This window comes from Lampris incognitus, chromosome 3, assembly GCF_029633865.1.
Source record: "Lampris incognitus isolate fLamInc1 chromosome 3, fLamInc1.hap2, whole genome shotgun sequence".
Lineage (NCBI taxonomy): Eukaryota > Metazoa > Chordata > Actinopteri > Lampriformes > Lampridae > Lampris > Lampris incognitus.
Genome location: NC_079213.1, coordinates 78,783,965 through 78,805,471, shown reverse-complemented (window position 1 = coordinate 78,805,471; position 21,507 = coordinate 78,783,965). Strand labels below are relative to the sequence as shown.

The window sequence follows — 21,507 nt, the reverse complement described above, 5'->3', positions numbered from 1 at the left end:
TCTCAATGAACGTTTTGTCCAGATGAACTGATTCAACTTTATGTGATTTTTTTATTATTATTATTATCTAATCTCACATGTCTTGTCTGTTAATACTTCATAAAATCCTGTGATGCAAAGTGCAAATTGATTGCAAAAAATCAAACCAATTTGTCACATCAATAACCATTGTTATCTTATATAGTTATGCTTAGGGAAGGATATTGCTACTTGAAACTTCCAGCAGCAGTGTTATTAAAGGGGTGGGGAAAAAAACAGACTTTAAAGATTGTAAATTTAACACATTAAATAATGCGCTATAAATGTGAAGACTCGTTGAGTCTCCCACAGCAAGGAACAGAAAACCCCAGAGTCTAGTTTCTGGAGTCACAGTTTGAAGTGCAAATGGAAAATTAAGTGGGAGACAAATGGCACATTCTTATCACTGTTGGCAATATAATGACATTAAAGGTGTGCCATGTTAAGACTACATTAACACCAGCAAATAAGGATTCTGAATATAAATATAAGCAAAATCCCTGCAATAAGGGGAAAATCATACACAGTTTGCCTTTAAGATTATTTTTATGTCTAGCCATCCATTATCCAAGCTGCTTATCCCAATCACGGTCACAAGATGCTGGAGCCTATCCCAGCATGTAATATTGTAAAATAAAGGCTTGTTGATTGTGGAAAGTCAGCCTCTCATCCATTGTCAAGGAAATATTACTACTACTGATAATAATAATAATACCATTGATACTAAATGTATTACATGGAGAAGTAATAATACTACCACTACTACTATTACAGCTACTACTACTGATAACAGCATTTTAAAAAACACTTAATTCACAATTTTCTGCAACAATTAAATTAAAAAAGCAAATACAAACAAACACAAATTGGCATCATGCCATTGAAATAGCTATGTGCTCTGTTAGAAGTACTGATTCATATTTCAGATGAAGTCTTGGTTCTCTGGTTTTCTAATTCAATGTAGTTTTTCATTTAAATCGGCAGGGCGAAACCACTTATGTGTTCACACTGTTTAAATTGAATCACACTTGACACTCATTTCTTTGCTGTATCATAGCATTTATTTGCTTGCAGCCATGGCAAATAGAAAGTCAGTGTATGCTTGGTGTTTACCTTTGCTTCATTTTTTTTCTTCCATTGTTTGGACGAAACTGGGTAGATTACTCACCGGTAGTGGAAACCCTTTTTTTACTTTCTCCAGAGTTAGCCCAGGGTAACTCGGTGACACAAGGCATGGGACATGTTTGCTCAGTGTAGATTGTGGGGCAAGCCCTCACCTTATGTGCTCGATCTGTTATCCCAACAAAGTTGGCTTGTTTCATATGTACACAAGTCGGTTTTGTTCATTTTCTCTTGCATCACTGTAATACCGCAACAGAGGTCGCTCCCTAGCAAAATGGTTTTTATAGATAGGTGATCTATCATCTGATGGATGATATAAGTAAACAAGTAAATATAAATAAGCAAGTCAATATGTAACCCTCGTTCAAGCCAAGGTAGCGCTCGTGGCAGGAGCTTATCTCATGTTTTTCTGACGCAAATCAGCTTAGGTGTAGAGGCTCCCCATCCTGTGGAAAAAGGAGCAGTTTTTTGCAGAGGCCTGTCACCTTCGAAATGTTCAATTACACCTGCAAACAAGTACCCGTGTGTGTGTGTGTGTGTGTGTGTGTGTGTGTGTGTGTGTTGGATTTTTTTTTTGGGACTTCCTTACCATGGTTGTCACGTAGTTTGTTGTCTAACACTGCTTTCAATGCTTGACTCATGTTCTCAGACCCCCCCCCCCACCTTCACCAACACCATGTAGTGTTGTGTGACGAGCGACTTAACAAATAAAGCACTTCCCGTGCTGTCAAACTGAAGAAACACGATATTTACTCCTTAGGTAAGCAAAACGCGACAGCTTCTTTGGAAAGCTAATCGCACAATCAGAGCAAAGCCTTGATTGTAGCCAATGGCAAGCCTCTAGACCTGTCTCTAAGAAAGCAGAATATTTTAGTCATTGGCTTGATATGCAGCAAAACATCAAAGAGTAAACATTGCTGTGGTGAATATTTATTTAACTGTGAAACGCCTCTGAGGAATGCGCTCTGCACACAGCTGCATTCAGAATGCACTTGCCATGCCATGAATTGATCATTTACCATGTGAACCTGACCTGAGAGTTGGAAAACATTGACAGAGTTGGGGGCCGTTATCACTTCAAATGGTAGTGGCCTTAGAAGTTAGCTTTACAGTTTGAGCTTCAACTATTTCTAAATTGTTTATTATTCAGAGGAGATCAGCAAATAAAGCTTTTTTTTTCAAACCTCTTGTCATAAAACAACGCTTACAGTAAAAGCGGCTAAATGGGGAACAGTGAAATTGATAGACACTCCTGTGGTCCTAAATCAGGGTTTTTGTGAATATATTCGAAAACAAAGACTCATAATGATGTCATTTGGTGTTAACAAGTGAACTCTTTTATAGACTAGGAAACTAATTTTGTATGATGATACAGTTAGAACAATTTACCCTGGATAGGTTGCTTTTTATATGCTTTTTTATTAATCCCCTTGGGGAAATTCATCTTCTGCATTTAACCCATCTTAGCTGTGTAGCTAGGAGCAGTGAGCAGCGGCCGGGGACCAACTCCAGTTCTTCTTTCCTATTGCCTTGGTCAGGGGCACAGACATCATTAGTACTAATCCTAACATACATGCTTTTGATGGTGGGAGGAAACCCACACAGAAATGGGGAGAACATGCAAACCCAACACAAAAAGGACCTGGGACAGCCTGGATTCGGACCCAGGACCCTCTTGCTGTGAGACATCAGTCCTAACCACTGGGCTACTGTGCTACCCAGAATGAACAGCCGTTTCTCTCTAGATTAATGTTCATCTGAGCATAAACGCTACTCGAGTCCACAAAATCAGTTTCCCAATCTATACAACTGCTCTGTACTTAATGGTATCAGGTTTGATACCATTCAACCCTGGTGGCCCAGTGGTTAGCACTGTTGTAAGAAGGTCCTGGGTTCGAACTCCGGGCCATCCCAGGTCCTTTCTGTGTGGAGTTGCATGTTCTCCACATGTCTGTGTCGGTTTTGGTTTCCTCCCACCATCAAAAAGGCATGCATGTTAGGGTTAATACTGCTGTCTGTGCCCCTGACCAAGGCAATGGAAAGAAGAATTGGAGTTGGTCCCCGGGTGCTGCAGCTGCCCACTGCTCCTATACAATGGGATGGTTTAAATGCATTGTAACCAAACATTGTACATTGACAAAAATAAACTGGCTTTCTCTTCTCTCTTTCTTAACGTGACAAGTGACTCTCAGTCTGATCCAGACAGACGCTACTACAAAACGCCTATACCAGTCTGACATTTGGAATCACATGACTACCGCCGAATTGCTGTGGGACGGAAGTCAATTCTGCTATCAATATAGTGAGCAGAACGGGACGGGAGGATTTTTTGTTGTTGTTTTCATTGAGTCATGGTATCGGGACATGAACATTCACTCCCATGTTAGGCTCTAGCCTAAATTATCGTGTCCACTGTCAGTCTCCTTAGGCCTGTGCTCAACATGACAACACTAAAGTCCATTTGTGAGTTATGTAAGCCAGGCTCTTTAATGACGATTTTTCTTGTTTGCTGCTTCAAATATATATTTTGCTTTGTCACACTCAAAAGGAATGGAGCACGAAATTGGAGGATATGAGGAAATAATTTACCGCCGCCATATTTCGTTCATCCAAGTTAATCGAGGAGTAATGCAAGGGCAGTTATAATCAGGAAGAAGACAATATACCACACCACACAGTATATAAAGGGTATGAGAGGAACTGATATGATTGGCTGAGTCAATGCCCACCACAACCACACCTGTTAATAATGTATTCGTACTAATCCAACCTCCTTATCAGCTGTGCCAGGGCTGCGCCTGCATCTCTCGTCACCAAATTACCCAAAATATATATTCTGCATGCATCATGTGTGCCTGCGCTTACCTCTGCGTCTGCAACCGATTTCATGAAAATCAGCCCATAGACACAGATGGTGCTCCCCTCAGTATTGAACCCATGTCACGACACACAGAAGACAACATGGCAGTCCCCTAGTGGCAGCAGAATAGCAATACAGAATCACCCACAACGTTGTCATAAATGGTCAAACATGGCCAAAATGTTATGGGCTCTTAATATTACAAGTTGCCAACCCAGCATGTATTTATTTTACATTTACTATCCCCTTAAGTCATGTATATGAATGCTGGGCAGACCAAATTGCCACTTATTATTTACTATCTTACCATGGCTAAAAAACAAAAGATCTCTGTAACCTAAGAAAGGAGTGACTGTTGCAATACATTTGACAGGAGCTTCAGTGATGAAGCACTGGGGCAGCACAGTCTCAGAGAACAAAATAATTTGGAAAGGGAAATTTTTAGATGGAAATGCATACTCACCCAAGATCATACATTAGTTTGATTTGCAATCAAAAAGCCATTTATAAATTGTTTCAGTTGCATTATTTTTCAATTAAATATCTATGTTATGTGCGAGTAGGCAGGGTTATCCAAAGCTGTCTGTTGAGAACATCTCATATGGGGAAATCATAGGCAAGTTGCAATAGATAAACCCCTTATTACAACTAAAAATGCTGATGTTTTTGCAAATCAAATGGTGTAAGAAATACAGACGGTGGTCTGTTGAACAGCGGAAAAAAAGTTGTGACCAGATGAGTCATTTATCCTTTTACCCGAGTCTTAAGTCAAAAAGCTAGTAAATGCATTTGTGGTACTATACAAGCCAAAAGCGGTCTACAGACCCAAGTGCTTGTTTTCCATGAAGCTGTCTGGAAGCTGTTTTGATGTGTGCAGAGGCTAATTTTCCTGGATTGTTTTAGGATCACTGAGCCCTATAGAGGGTGTAGTAGGGGCCAACATAGACAAAGCTATTTGGAGTGATCATGTTCATCGTATGGTGAGGGATTTCTGTCCTATTGGGAATGGGATGTTTTAAGGAACAGCCCCATCTGCTCCTGTCTGCAGGGCTTGAGTTGTCACTAATGAGCATAAAAAAAAGTGCCCAACAATGTAAAACATATACAAATGGCCCATCACCATGTCAGCCATCTACACAGTATTTATTCTGTCTTTGCAGTTACTTGAAGGGCATTTTTACCAAAATGAATTTCACATAACTATTACACGTACACTTAATGCATATTGTGTCCCTTTGTTAATTGAGAACAATTCCACTGGAGTCAGTTTGCTGAGTGTTGGCAATGCTTTTGCCTGAGACATGAATTGTTTGATTGAAATAAACATACAGTGGTGCAAAACAGAGTAATTAGCTGTGTGACTCGGCCTGTTATGTACGTTGCTGTTTCAGGAACAGCGATGGAGCATTGACTGAGTCACCACAGCTCTGCAGTCATCTGTTGTTTATCCTGTCTCGATCATAGCTGCTTTTTATTTCATTTGTACGGCTACATTTTTTAGGTTGTGTAGTTGTGTTTATTAACAGGTGCTAGAACTGATGCAGTCTGCTTGAATTTCATTTCTCCCAAATGAGCTGAATGTCTCTCTGTAACGTCTAGAATAATTCAGTGAAAAAGTCTATCCACCCCCTTTTGAAGGAAACAGTTATTTTTGCACCCTCTGAAGAGAAACTGGGACAGGAGAGGGGAAAAAAAAGGACTTTCACATGTAGCATTAAATAGGTCACCTTGAGTGGAGCATTTGACTGCATGGTCCTATCAGGAGGCAAGAACAGAGGTTTAAAGAAACATAGAAGGGACAAATCTATCAGCCTAATGCTCAGATCTTCAATGTCCCCTGATACTAGATCTAGGCTATTTCAGGCTCTTCCTAAAGTATTACCAAATGCAGACTGTCTTGGCCCACCCCACCCACCTGTTGCCATACCCTTTGTGTGTTGTCTCCCTTTTTGGGTGTGTTCTTCTTCCAGAGGTGTTGGTATCTAAAGATGATAACTGGTGGAACTGGACTTATGTGAATGACACTATAGTAATAATGGTGTCCTGTCGTTGCAAACTTGCAAAGGCCAATTAAAATGCTACATCTCTGCATTTAAGTGGCTTGTCTACCATACTGAGATATCCTATACATGTTGGGTATTCATATATTTCTCTTCAGAGTTTATCAAAATCAAAAAATGTGCTTGAAAAATATGACCTGGGACAGCGGGTTGGTTAAAGACAATGTGAAACAGCATTCGGAATGTACACTACATGGCCAAAAATATGTGGGCACCCGAACATCTCATTCCAAAACCATGGGCATTAATATTGAGTTGGTCCCCCCTTTGTTGCTATAACAGCCTCCACTCTTCTGGGAAGGCTTTCCTCTAGATTTTTGAACATGGTTGCAGGGATTCGCTCCCATTTAACCACAAGAGCATGTAGTGAGGTTGGGCACTGATGTTGGGGGGAAGGCCTGGCTCACAGTTGGCATTCCAGTTCATCCCAAAGGTGTTGCCTTCAAGGACAGACAATTTTTACATGCTGTGCGCTTCACTCAGTTATCCCTTTCTGTGAGCTTGTGTGTCCTACTGCTTCCAGGCTAAGCTGTTGTTGCTCCAAAATGTTCCCACTTCACAATAACAGACTTAAAGGGCAGATCTAGCAGGGCAGAAATTTGACCAACTGACTTGTTGAAAAGGTGGTATCCTATGACAGGGCCATGTTGAAAGTCACTAAGCTCGCCAGTATGACCAATTCTACTGTCAGTGTTTGTGGAAACTGCATAGCTGTGTGCTTGATGTATGGGTGTGGCTGAAATTGCCAAATCCACTCATTAGAAGGGGTGTCCACATACTTTTGGCCATCTAGTGTATCTTGCTTAAGCTATGTGAAGTGCTTCCAAGTAAAACAGGATGTTAGGGCAGGACTCTGGGTGGGACAAAACGTAGTAAGGGATTTGATTTTGTCCTTCAGGATTTGATTTGATCATGAAATTTTGCCCCTTGCAGGTTTTATATGATGCTGGAAGGGGGGAGGGAAAACATTTCATAATATTGTTGGTTTGATTGTTGCTCACCCGCCCGCTTGGGCTAGGTGACACAATCACAAAAACTTGGCTTTTTTTAGAAGAGGTCAAGATGATTAAATTTGGATTAAAAATAAACAAATAAAAATACATTTTTGTTTTTTGTTTTTTTGCAAAAGTTGAATAAATGTATAATATGACTGGGGAAATGAGCTAACAAGGGGAAAAAGTCAATTTTCAGTTTATGTTGTCTTGGTGAGGATGCAAGGAGTTGAGGTGGCAAAGGTGGATGAGTTTAAATACTTGGGGTAAACTGTCCGAAGTAATGGGGAGCGTGGAAGAGAGGTGAAGAAGAGAGTGCAGGCAGGGTGGAGTGGGTGGAGAAGAGTGTCAGGAGTGATTTGCAACAGAAGGGTACCAGCAAGAGTTATAGGGAAGGTTTACAAGATGGTTGCGAGACCAGCTATGTTATATGATTTGGAGACAGTGTCACTGATGAAAAGACAGGAGGCGGAGCTGGAGGTGGCAGAGTTGAAGATGTTAAGATTTTCATTGGGAGTGACGAAGATGGACGGGATTAGGAACAAGTATATTAGAGGGACAGCTCAGGTTGGATGGTTTGGAGACAAAGCAAGAGAGTCAAGATTGAGATGGTCTGGACATTTGTGGAGGAGAGATTCTGGGTATATTGGGAGAAGGATGCTGAATATGGAGCTGCCAGGCAAGAGGAAAAGAGGAAGGCCAAAGAAGAGGTTTATGGATGTGGTGAGAGAGGACATGCAGGTGGCTGGTGTGACAGAGGAAGATGCAAAGGACAGGAAGAAATGGAAACGGATGATCCGCTGTAGCGACCCCTAACGGGATCAGCCCAAAAAAGAAGAAGAAGAAGTTGTCTTTACGGTTTATGGTCTAGTACTGTCTCCCTGGTTGACTTAATCTCATGACAGCTCCTGTGGTTATCGCCCCCAGAGCATATACCAACAATAAAAAAGAACAATATTCTATTTTATTTAATTAACCCTACAGGATTACTGTTCAAAGTAATGCGGAGTGTGAAAGAGAGGTGAAGAAGAGAGTGCAGGCAGGGTGGAGTGCGTAGAGAAGAGTGTCAGGAGTGATTTGCGATTGGGCAACCATTCAAAGTCCTTAAAACAATAGTGGGAGCCGTCTCGAGAAATGTGCCCAGCTTTCTGTATAGCTGTCATGTTGAGCAGCACCTGCACTACTATGCTAGTTCAGCAGCTTGGTTCTGCTGAGAGCTCTGAGGCCAGGATAAGACAGCATATGCACACTGTGTGTTGTAAGTGCAGTATGTTTTCAGAATCCATGTCGTCATCACTGTCGTTTCTTGTAAACATGTTGTAGTTATATAAAGGGAATTAGTCAATGGTTTCAACAAATTTTAAAAAAAAAAAATTTCCTAACAGCTATCCATGAAAAGAAAACTGGTAAGCTCTCCAACAGAAGTTATGTTGAGTATGAGGTACTGGATTCTCAATTGGCTTCCCTCTCAAAGTGGTGCTCATAATCAAGCTGCCCATAAGGGCTGTGTCATCAGCAAACTTAATAGCCAGACTGTTTAGGCCTGAGCCTCTCAGATGGACAGTAAAGCAAAGGGAGAGCATGGGATTGAAGCAAGATCATTTTCTGCTGTAGTGCTCAGCTAGTAGTGATAAATGAGGAACACCAAGCATCATCCATTCTGACATGTTACCCTCTGTATTGACAAAAGTTTGTGACCCACAAGTTGGAACCAGATGTTGCAGTTTGTCACAGCAGACTTGAGGCAGCATGCAGCTAAAACCTGATAAAAAATCTGAGAGGAGGATACACATATGGGAATGTAATATAATGTAATATAGATGTTAATTTGTCTTTTATGGTGTATATTTGGTGATGTTTGCATTGCTGTTGTTTGGTGCATTGATTGAGCTGGATTTTTCAATAGTTTGTAGCCCAATTATTACTATTTAACCATTTGATTGAACATAGATACTGCTCTTTGCCATAAATTGCATTCTGCAGTTTTTGCCCTTTGAGTGTCTCCATATGAGTCTCAAAGGAATAGTATCAGACTTCTGTGCTGAACAGATGTCAGCTGCAAACTCTAGCAAATATGGCATCCCCCTTGACTTATTTTGGCATTGCATAAGCTCCCTGTGTTACTACAGACCTGGGCTGTAGATACCAAGAGGCTACACACAGCACAGGTGTGTGTCCTAAAGGACAGCAGATGTGCTCTGGTGTGGCCTGCATACTTACTCTGTGTTCCTCATGTGATGAGAGATGGTGTTTAATGAATAATTCACACACCACGGCTTTCTTTCCTGCATAAATTGAGTCTCACAGTCCAGCACCACATGGGAATCCCTAAAGGGCTTAAAATAAAGTGTTACACAAAAGGCGTTCAGCTGAGATTTACTGATGCCTCTAACCAGAGCATGTAGACATAATAAAGTAAGCTGTGTGCCAGTGATAATTAGAGTTGAAAATCATTAAAGACTGTTAAAGCTTCTTCTTGGATGGATGTGAACAAATGAGGGGAGACCAGTGTGAATACAGGTACTGTGCTGTTGGTGTATACTATATACTGTCACACATTTGGTTATCTGCTATAATTTTTGTCTCCATCCTACAGCCTGTAGATAATATTTGAGGCAGATCTGAACTGAAACATCTGTCTTTAGAAATAACCATACAGCTCTTGACATCTGTTCTGGAGTTCTATTACATTTGTTTTAAAATAAATTTTTCACTTTCAGTTTTTTTTTTTTTTGGTCACAAAAAATGCTTCTTAAGTGAGATGGTTAAGCAGGATAAACCCTGACCAGTCAAAAAAAAAAAAAAGCACAAGGACGTCTTTATTTGTCCTCAGTACAAATGTGTTATGCTCCAGATCATCCCCATCCCTGTTGCTGATTGTGTACTGGTGCGTTCTTGTTAGCATGCTAGAATAATGAACTATATAGCACTACATCATAAACATCATTTCCCTTTACTCAGGAGTGACAAATTGAGAGACAGTGGTAAAAAGTATCATCTCATTAGTGTTATAATTATTTTTAAATTTAATTTTAAATACCATAATATTATAGAACACAATTAACCATAAGCTGAATTGATGAAAGTCAGTTAAAACAGTTCAAGGTCAGTTTTAGTTAGAGCAATGCTGCAATTTTTGCACAATAGCGGCGCTTGTTTGCTGCAAGCAGTATTACCTAAGTGCTTTCAGTGCTTTTTTTTATCCCAAGACTGCAGTGACATACATTAATGAAGGCTTGACGTCGAAATGTCAATTTTTGCACAGTATATTTGCAGTATATAGCTTTAATGTAAATGAAATTGCGATTGAAAAGTTATTCAAATGTTACAGGATGCCTCTTCTAGGTACCTAGTATCAAGCAGGACCCCCTTTTACCTCCAGAATAGTCTGAATTCTCTGAGGCAAGGATTCATTTAACAAGGTGCTGGAAATAATTGATAGGGATCCTCTTCCATGCTTGCTTGATACCATCATGCTGATTGCTGAAGATTTTTGGCCACATGTTCATGCTGCAAACTTCCCTTTCCACCTCATTCCAAAGGTGTCTATCCCTGGGGGATCTGGGGACTGTGCAGGCCATTAGAGTCAACTAAAGTCACTGTTGTGTTCCTGGAGCTAAGCTAAGATGACGTTTGCTTTGCTACATGGGGCATTGTCTATTGCAAGTATCCATTTGAAAAAATGTAGACTGTGGCAATGAAGGGATGCACTTGGTCTGCAACACTTCTTAGGTGTGCCATGACGTTCAGGTGATGTTCAGTTGGTTTTAAGAGACCTGAGGTGTGCCTCCGCACAACACTACCAGGCAGGATGGATTCATGTTGTTTAAGACAAATCCTGACCTTACCATCAGCATGTTATAACAGAAAAATGGAGATTTGTTGGGCCAGGCAATGTTTTTCATCTCTTTGGTGGTCCAGTTTTGGTGATCATGGGACCTGATGAAGCTTTATCATCTTTCTAAATTTATTTCAGATTTTCTCCCAATTTAATGGCTAATCGGTCCCTATTTTTAGTTCAAACACCCACCCTTGTACTGCATGCGTTCGCCAATGGCATCTCTCTGGCCGGCAGTCTTGAAGGAGACACCTCACCACTTTCGTGACAAGACGAATCCAGGCCGAACCACTGCTTTTTCTGACACACACAGAGACACATTCATGTGATGAACACAAGCCGACTCCACCCCCCTCCCAAAGACAGCGTTGCCAATTATTGCTGCTTCATTGAGTCCGGCCATAGTCGGATCTGACGAGACCGGGGCGTAAACCCCAGTCCCCAGTTGGCAACTGCATCGACACAAAGCTGATGCTTAGACCGCTACACCACCACAGACCCCAAAGCTTTATCATCTTGTTTATGGCTGACAGGAGTGGGAGCCAAAATGGTCTTATGTTGCTGTCGCTAATCTGCTTCAAGGCTTGATGAGTTCAGAGATGCCCTTCTGCTCATCGTTGTTGTACTGACCTGTTATGTACAGTGCATCCGGAAAGTATTCACATCCCTTCACTTTCCCCACATTTTGTTATGTTACAGCCTTATTCCAAAATGGATTAAATTCCTTTTTTTCCTCATCAATCTACATACAATACCCCATAATGACAATGCGAAAAAGATTTTGTAGACATTTTTGCAAATTTATTAAAAATAAAAAACTGAAATATTGCGTGTACATAAGTATTCACACCCTTTACTCAGTACTTGGTTGAGGCACCCTTGGCAGCGATTACAGCCTCAAGTCTTCTTGGGTATGAAGCTACAAGCTTGGCACACCTATATTTGGGGTATTTCTCCCATTCTTCTCTGCAGATCCTCTCGAGCTCTGTAAGGTTAGATGGGGAGCGTCGCTGCACAGCTATTTTCAGGTCTTTGCAGAGATGTTCAATGGGGTTCAAGTCTGGGCTCTGGCTGGGCCACTCAAGGACATTCACAGACTTGTCCTGAAGCCACTCCTTCGTTGTCTTGGCTGTGTGCTTAGGGTCGTTGTCATGTTGAAAGGTAAACCTTCGCCCCACTCTGAGGTCCTCAGCGCTCTGGAGCAGGTTTTCATCAAGGATCTCTCTGTACTTTACTCCTTTCATCTTTCCCTCGATCCTGACTAGTCTACCAGTTCCTGCCGCTGAAAAACATCCCCACAGCATGATGCTGCCACCACCATGCTTCACTGTAGAGATGGTATTAGCAAGGTGATGAGAGGTGCCTGGTTTCCTCCAGATGTGACGTTTGGCATTCAGGCCAAAGAGTTCAATCTTGGTTTCATCAGATCAGAGAATCTTGTTTCTCATGGTCTGAGAGTCCTTTAGGTGCTTTCTGGCAAACTCCAAGCGGGCTGTCATGTGCCTTTTACTGAGCAGAGGCTTCTGTCTGGCCACTCTACCACAAAGACCTGATTGGTGGAGTGCTGCAGAGATGGTTGTCCTTCTGAAAGGTTCTCCCATCTCCACAGAGGAACGCTGGAGCTCTGTCAGAGTGACCATCGGGTTCTTGGTCACCTCCCTGACCAAGGCCCTTCTCCCCCGATTGCTCAGTTTGGCTGGGCGGCCAGCTCTAGGAAGAGTCCTGGTGGATCCAAACTTCTTGCATTTACGAATGATGGAGACCACTGTGCTCTTCGGGACCTTCAAAGCTCGAGACATTTTTGTGTACCCTTCCCCAGATCTGTGCTTCGATACAATCCTGTCTCGGAGGTCCACAGACAATTCCTTTGACTTCATGGCTTGGTTTCTGCTCTTGACATGCACTGTCAACAGTGGGACCCAATATAGACAGGTGTGTGCCTTTCCAAATCATGTCCAATCAATTGAATTTACTACAGGTGGACTCCAATCAAGATGTAGAAACATCTGAAGGATGATCAATGGAAACAGGATGAACCTGAGCTCAATTTTGAGTGTCATAGCAAAGGGTGTGAATACTTATGTACATGCAATATTCCAGTTTTTTATTTTTAATAAATTTGCAAAAATTTCTACAAAACCTTTTTCACTTTGTCATTATGGGGTATTGTGTTTAGATTGATGAGAAAAAAGAGGAATTTAATCCATTTTGGAATAAGGCTGTAACATAACAAAATGTGGGGAAAGTGAAGGGGTGTGAATACTTTCCAGATGCACTGTACGTACTTGTGGCCTCATTACATTTAACATTTTCTCATTCAGCAGATGCTTTTATCCCAAGTGATGTACAAGAGAGTCAGCAATTAGCAGATATATTTGTGTGTCAATCTACAGGCCCCTTAGAACACTAAAAAGTAATCGTATCATAGCCAAGAGTGCATGTCATGCCAGCTGCAATTAGTGTAAGTGCACAATAGATACATAACCAATAGTGACACAAGTTAAAGGAAAATTAAATTACGAATTAGAGGAAAATTCAGCAAATCACTTTCACAGACATATCATATGCAAGGGTGTGTGTCCTGTGAAGAGCAAATAGGGTAAGTGCACAATAGGTAGATAACCAGCAACGATGTGGGTAATAAAAGGGCATTCAATCAGGAGCCGGTGTAAGGTTATAAAGGGAGGCGAGATGTGTGAGCACCTTTGTAGGTAATATTATCATTAGTGAGGCATTTTTACCCATAAATCTGACAGGATGTTTTACCGTACCATTCTCCATAAACTCTAGAAAATGTTATCCAAAGGAATTGAATCAAGTGCAAATGGACTTGGTTATATATCTGTGAAAATGTTTCACCTCTCATCCAAGAGGCTTCATCAGTTCGTGCCATCAGTTCGTGCCTTTCTAGCACGAACTGATGAAGCCTCTTGGATGAGAGGCGAAACGTCTTCACAGATATATAACCAAGTCCAGTTGCACTTGATTCAATTCCTTTGGATAACTATGACCTGGATGAATGTGAACATTCACAGACATGTCTAGAAAATGTTGTACCAGAAAATCCCAGGAAACCAGAAATTTTTGAGATGTTGGAACCACCAACAACCACATCACATTCAGAGTCAGTTTACTCTCACATCTTGGCCTATTGAGCTGTAACTGGACTCCTTGACTGTTCTTCATGTAGTGATCCTGCCTTCACAGGCTATCAGAAATGTTGGAAATACAAGTTGCCGATTTAAAAGTTGCACATGAACGTCCCTTCAAGTCGTAATTCTGAGTAGAACTTCATAAATAATTCTGGTACCTGATTTTCCAAGTTGTGACATTTTACTGACCTTTGAACTCTTCATCATGGCAGAGACAAGGATTGCATCAGTGATAGAGGCTACACTAGAATTCTCCCACCATTTAAATGACCACTTTGCTTATACACATAACCAAATGTTCGCGGTCAATAAAGGCCCCATTTACATTAATTAATCAATGGATGTTTTTCCTTACCTCTTCAATTTGTTGAAGAATATTGGTAATCCTGTCAAAGTAATTTTTTTCTCATGATACATGAGCAAAAACTTCTATATCTCCCTAACATCCTCCTTGTTTATGACTCGGAAGCTCTTGAACGGGACGGCTTTGTAATTACGACTTGACAACAGGGAAATAGGAGCCTCCTATTTGTGTCCACTCAGGAGGAGCAGGCTGTTTGCATTAACAGGGAGGCATGGCCACTGAGTGTATAGCATGACTCGTATTTCCTCACGGCAGGTTTCGGTCAAAAACATTTTTAAACATAAGCCTAGTAGTTTAGTTTAACATAATAGTTGTTTAGACATAAAAATAGAGCACAATTGGGTGTCCGGGTAACATAGCGGTCTATTCCATTGCCTACCAAAACGGGGAATGCCGGTTCGAATCCCCGTGTTACCTCCGGATTGGTTGGGCGTGCCCACAGACACAACTTGCTGTGTCTGCAAGTGGGACGCCGGATGTGGATATGTGTCCCGGTCACTGCACTAGCACCTCCTCTGGTCGGTTGGGGCAACTGTTTGGGGGGGAGGGGGAACTGAGGGGAATAGTGTGATCCTCCCACATGCTACGTCCCCCTGGTGAAACTCCTCACTGTCAGGTGAAAAGAAGCGACTGGCAACTCAAACATGTATCGGAGGAGGCATGTGGTAATCTGCAGCCCTCCCCAGATCGGCAGAGGGGGTGGAGCAGCGACTGGGATGGCTCGGAAGAATGGGGTAATCAGATGGGTACAATTGGGGACAAAAGGGGGGAAAAATAAAAGATAAAAATAGAGCACAATTCATTAGCTTAATGCATATAGGCTTCTCAATATAAGCTTCACAAACATCTTATACCATAATAGATTAAAAAAACAACAAACCTGACTGTAACGTGCACACATTATTTGCAAAGTGTGAATGTCATATCATTTGTGCTGACCACCTTAACTATGATGTTTGCCATATAGTAATAATCAGACCACAGAATAATGGAATTGCATCCATCTATAGCTGTTGAATAGGTAAATGCCCTGAATTAGTTTATTTTGTATCTCTGTTGGAGGCTGTCTGTTTTTGATCGGAGCTACAATAGCTCAGGTCCCAACTCAGACTGCTTCAGTACAGAGCCTTCAGGGCTTGGCATCTGACTGCTTTCAAATGAGCGTGAACATAACCGTTTATTTCTCCATAGGTACTGTGAGTACCCATCCTGTTAAATCAAAACACTCTCTGTCGGCTAACAGGGACAATACCCGATCAGTATTTACTGATTATCCGTTAGCCAACAAAGTTTAAACTGACAATAAACATGAACTGTTAACAGGTAATTTGGCTTTGTTTACACTTGATATCATTTGCATCATTTATCTCTGTTCTGGCTAGTTCATATGTGCTCAGCGCCATTAATGCTCATGATGTTGACCCTGCTGTGAGTCACCCTATAATCCTCTATACTAGGAGGAGAGCTCGCTGCTCGCTGTGATCCATGTTGCTCTGGCATGATGTTGCCTGTGGCTTTCTGAGTGGGGGAAACTGGAGCAGTGCTTTGAGCCATAGGCAGAAATACAAGGCCTAAGTAGGACATGTAGAGAAACAGGGCGAGTGGTTTGCTGTCTCTCTGAGGGACCTCACGGGATGACGATGGTCTCAGTTAAACAATGACTCAGTGGTGATTTCTCAACATTTTCAGAACAAAATCTGTCGAAATTTCATTCTTTTTGCTTCATGCATGAAGATTTACAACTGGGTTGGATCGCGTAAATACTTCATATTGGTTTTTGGACGATAATCTACTCAATTTCCAGATGCCATTTTTGCATACCTATGTGCATCGTGCACTTTGCTGAAGTGCTTCTATGTTCTTCACAGAAAGGACTATGACATGTTGTACTTTAGCACAAGCACATTTAGATGTTTTAAAACAGTAAACACTTGTATAGCAGTGGCCCAAGTACTTGTTGCAGTAGTGTAGATGTGGATATGATGTTATATCTTATCAGGTGTGTTTTCATCCATTTCTGCTGTTCTGTTTAATCGGTGCTAGTGTTTACTGACAGTAGCATTAAACAGCAGGTCTGTTTTCTGATCAGCTGCTGTCTTTTCACTGTAGGAGACCAATGAAATTGTGGCCATTAAGAAATTCAAAGACAGCGAAGGTAAGAGGTCTTTCCTCTCTTAACAGTTGAAATAAGTCCCTGTAATACAGAACATGCTTTTGCTTTTTAACCAAGGATTGATAGAGGACACTGTGGAAAAGGCTTTGACTGTCAGTGGTATGCGTGATGCAGTGTGTTATCTCAGCTGATAAATCGTTCCTAGAAGTTTCTTAATATTCTGTTTAATTTCATTTTATATCATTTTATTTTGTTTTGTTTTACTCTTTTGTGTTCTAGTGCTTTACTCCACCAATCTCCTCTCCTGTCTAGTGCTGCAATATCTGGTGTTTTTCTTGACCCTGATCTCAACTTTGTCCCCAACCCCTTCTGCAGAGAATGAGGAGGTCAAAGAAACCACGCTGCGGGAGCTCAAGATGCTCCGCACCCTCAAGCAGGAGAACATTGTCGAATTGAAGGAGGCTTTCCGCAGGAGGGGAAAGCTCTATCTCGTCTTTGAGTATGTGGAGAAGGTAGGTCTGTCGTGGGGCAATCCTGGATGTCATCCACATGGATCCCACTGCTGAACCCCCACCCCCTTTGTGATGATGTCATTTTCTCTCATTCTTATATGCTGCAGAAGTCAAGTCTGTGCACAGGACATGTTTTTTTTTTTCCCACAAATTAACTTCAGCTTGTGTTTTTGTTTTCTCCTGTAGAACATGCTTGAGTTGCTGGAGGAGTTACCCAATGGTGTGCCGCTTGAGAAAGTCCGCAGTTACATTTACCAGTTGATCAAAGCAATTCACTGGTGCCATAAGAATGACATTGTTCACAGGGGTAAAAACACACTGTCTCTCTCTGTCTCTCTCTCTGTCTCTGTCTCTTTTTTTTAATGAAAGCGGGTAGTCGATTCAGTTTTTTCTTTTCTTGATTGAGACAGACAGTTGGACAGCAGAGAGGGAGATAGCATAACGTAAGAACAATAAAGAGGATATGGTTAAGGGTTTTGGCTGTAGGCCGGCAAGGATGCATAGAGGTCCAGAAACCAGGGTTTTAACCACTACATCATTGGTGGGCACCATCTGCAGTTGATTTGGAGAAACCACAAGTAAGCTCTTTATCCCACCCAGCTTTGTCACATTAGTCTACAGAGTTGCAGTAAAAAGTGAAAGATGTACAGTACGAGTCTAAGAATCCCTTTGTGCAGAAATGACAGCTTTATGGGTCCTATAATCTAATTTAAATAACCAATCAATTATTCACAAGACATGAGCTTTTGGCAAATCGATGGCAGCAGAGTGGGAAACCAGATGGCCTTTGTGAGCCTTTGGCAAAATGAGTGCACCCGAGCAGGAATCCAGATGGCCTATGGTATATCAAGGCACACATATGACAAAGATGTGGAGTGACTTGATTCATTCAGTAGTGTCTGTTTTTACACTTTTGGGGTTTTGGTTGATAGAGCTGAATGCAAGGTATTCCTTGCCTGCCATGTTTAATCAACTGTGTCATTCACGGACAGACGATTATATTTTGCTGAAAGAGACAACCATGTTGATGTAGCGATGATGCCTCCCTGCCAGTTTTTGTACTGACTCGTGATTTGCACCTACTCTCTGCCCCTCAACCACAGATATAAAGCCAGAGAACCTCCTCATCAGCTCCAATGACATCCTCAAGTTGTGTGATTTTGGTGAGCAACTCCCTCAAATCTCCAGAAGTCTCCAAACGACAGTATAAGAAAGGTGGTCATGTATTTGCTGTGCTAATGGAAAAGCAATGTGTTTGATATAGACAACATTAGGATAAAACTCAAGTTGCAGTGGTCAAGGTCGTCGTCATCAGTTTATTTTATGTTTTTTGCTGCCGTCTGTCTTTTAGCTTTAAACTTTCCCACCAGCTTGCATCTCATCAGATGCTAATGTGCATTCTTGTCCAATCTAAATGGCTGAAATGTGTTGGGAAAACAAGAGGCAAGTCAAGCTTTGATTCAATCTGGTGGTAATAGATGGCACCAAAACAAAGCAGGGGGTGAACAGCAAACATGGCACGGCTGACATCACATTGGCAGTCTGGAGTGAGAGACTAAAGACGTGCTGTTGCATGCCTTGTGTCAGAGGGATACCGAAGTTGCCAGAGAACAGACAGAGGCCAAATGAAGTACATTATTCACAGACTGAATTCAGATAATTACAGCTGTGAATGTTTCTTTCTTCAGTTATTAAACACAGGCTGGATGTGAGTGCATGCAGCTCTGAAGAGATGCATGAACTGTATGAGGAACTACAAATACAGGGCTCACACAGGCAGAGGGGCACCTTACTGTATTAGAAAGATGGCATGATGGCCGTCATCAGAGACTAGGGTCTTACCTCCTTTTCTTTCGTTTCCAGTCAGCATTTACTTGAATTATATATAAATCAGTTCTTACAACAGTAATGATTTTGTCATGATAGCCTGCTTTATTTTCAAATCAAAGCAGTGGGTCAAGGTAACAATGTACAAGTGTTTAAGAAACTCCAGAGGTAGCCGATAAACTCTGATACATTAATTCTTTTGTTAATGTCATCAAGTCAACAACGGTTCCATGACTTACCCTACTGTGTTAATACTAAACCATACAGCGGTTGCTAAGTAGAAATAATAGATATTTTAACTGCATAGACTCAAGAAATCCCTGACTTTTTAATGCGGCCACCATCTTCTCTTACCAGGCTTTGCACGTAATCTCTCTGAAGGGAATGATGCCAATTATACAGAGTATGTGGCCACTAGATGGTACCGCTCTCCAGAGCTCCTGCTGGGGTAAGTCTGTTCATTTTTAGCCTTATCTGGGAGCCTACTGTGGATGGTAACCTGCAGCAAGGTTACTATTCTAATATTGTAAACCCATTTCGTTGCCACATGCAGTAAATGCCTAATGTTAATCACAAAGAGTAACCTCTTAAATCTGCGGACCCAGGGCTCCATACGGCAAGGCAGTGGACATGTGGTCAGTGGGCTGCATCCTAGGGGAGCTGAGTGATGGACAGCCTCTGTTTCCGGGTGAGAGCGAGATAGACCAGCTGTTCACCATCCAGAAGGTGTTGGGACCCCTTCCACCAGAACAGATGAAACTCTTTTATAACAACCCTCGCTTCCACGGGCTACGGGTAACATCAAGCCGCCACCCCTCATTCTTCTCTCTGTGTTCGTATGCTCCTCTTCCTCACCAACCAGCTCTATATTGATACTTTTTTTGTGCTCCTTGTTCTGTTTTTTTTCCCCCCTCCTGTTTTCCTCTCCCTGTGTTTATTTTCTCTTCTATGCTCTCTGCTTGTTTTTTCATTTTCTTGCCTGAGCTTGCTGTGCCGTGACTGATGGGATCACAATGACTCATCATGTATCGTGTATCCTCTTTGCTGTGTTAAGCAAGGATGTGATCGTCTTCAGTGGCAGACAGGGGGTCCAACATACTTGGGCTGTCCTTGCTCTCCCCTGCCAAGCCCACAACCTTGGCATTAAAATAATTACCATGCTAACTGCTCCTCAAAGGGTCTTTTAATGCCCAATAATATCAAGTTTTCTTGACAACATTGTGGAAGTTTGGTGAGGGTCTGACAAGTACAGAAACTAAAATTGCTGTTGCTGGTTCCATCCAAACTATTGGACTTCTGCTAGAATAACACTAGTGCTTTAATAAATAAAAACACTTCTAGTGCTATAACAATTTGGCCAACTACTTTAGGCTTTCTAACAGTACCATTTGTGCTGTGGTTGGGTTTCAGTTCCCTGCCGTGAACCACCCCCAGACCCTGGAGAGAAGATACCTGGGGATTATTAGTGGAGCCCTCCTGGACCTGATGAAGGTAGGGGTCTGGCAGAGCTTTTCTGCTTAGGGAGGGACTTTTTTTTAGGATTCAGTCATTTCTCCGTGGATCCATGCTCTCGATGACCATCAAACATAAATGCAAATTTCTTTAAAATCAACGTGTGGTCATCATACCACCATCATCCAACATACCAAGTTAAATTCCTTGTACTTTATTGAACTACTTGGCAATAAAGATGGTTCTGATTCTGATTCATTGTCCTTGTAAAGTAATTCCCTTATCAGTTGCACAAAGCATATTAAATGTCTCAGGATCTCCCAGCTCCCAGTAACACTGCTTTTACTGCTGTGTCTGCACTGTAAAGAGAAGCTCCATGTCAAGCAGGTGGGCTGTGCCTGTGCACTTATGCTTCTCCCTGTAGATAATGACTCACTGCCAACACAATACCCTCCCAGGGACGACTTAAAGAAGGACATGCATCTCTCTTTATTACTAATATGTTTGAAGCCAAGTTAGAGTTAACTTCTTATGTGCTTAATTTTTAGTTTTCTTGGCAAGAAAGATATTTTTGAAGGCATTAATATTAATGCAAAGCTGTTGGGCGTGTCTCACAGCTCTGTTGTTGTCCTCCAGCAGTACCATTATCACGCAAAGTGTTAATTATCATGAATATATTAAGTGAAGATTTTAATGTGTAAAAGGCAGATGAAGATGGATTAGAACAGGTAAGAACACTATGTATTTCACATCATTGTTGAGGGGGTCAACAGCCCCATTATACTTTGCAGCCAGTCTTATTTGATCATCAGGATGACTCATAGTACTTGCAGGACTGTTTAGTTTGATAGCCAGGTCAAGGTGTTGAATGTGTTCTGAGGAGACACCTAGCAGGGCCTCTTCCTTGTGTGTTTATGTGCATTAGAACTTGCTGCTTTTGAGCCCAACAGAGCGCTTTCTGACAGAGCAGAGCCTGAACCACCACGCCTTCCAGACCCAGCGGCTGGTGGAGCGTCCCGGCCCACCCACACCTACACCTGTGCGCTCTTCTAAGAGGAAACCTCACCATGGAGACAGCACCACCCCCAGCAGGTTAGCAGTGCAAACTGAAGCTAGGTTATGTTTGCTAGTTTCCACATTATTTACCAGTGTGAGTAAAGCTGACCACTTGTTTTTTCTCAGGAACCCGCAAGTGAC

The 21,507-nt window shown here is 41.8% G+C and overlaps 1 protein-coding gene across 4 annotated transcripts in view; it reads left to right on the top strand.

Annotated features, from left to right (window-relative positions):
* LOC130109365 (cyclin-dependent kinase-like 5) overlaps positions 1 to 21,507 on the top strand; it is a 38,923-nt gene that overhangs the window by 9,377 nt on the left and 8,039 nt on the right. For all 4 annotated transcript variants that reach the window (XM_056276239.1, XM_056276238.1, XM_056276240.1 and 1 more), the window contains 8 exons: positions 16,516 to 16,561; positions 16,895 to 17,031; positions 17,218 to 17,338; positions 18,135 to 18,194; positions 19,216 to 19,306; positions 19,464 to 19,653; positions 20,269 to 20,349; positions 21,236 to 21,402. In XM_056276239.1, the coding sequence (XP_056132214.1) occupies positions 16,516 to 16,561; positions 16,895 to 17,031; positions 17,218 to 17,338; positions 18,135 to 18,194; positions 19,216 to 19,306; positions 19,464 to 19,653; positions 20,269 to 20,349; positions 21,236 to 21,402 (893 nt within the window). The remainder of the gene's footprint in view (positions 1 to 16,515; positions 16,562 to 16,894; positions 17,032 to 17,217; positions 17,339 to 18,134; positions 18,195 to 19,215; positions 19,307 to 19,463; positions 19,654 to 20,268; positions 20,350 to 21,235; positions 21,403 to 21,507) is intronic.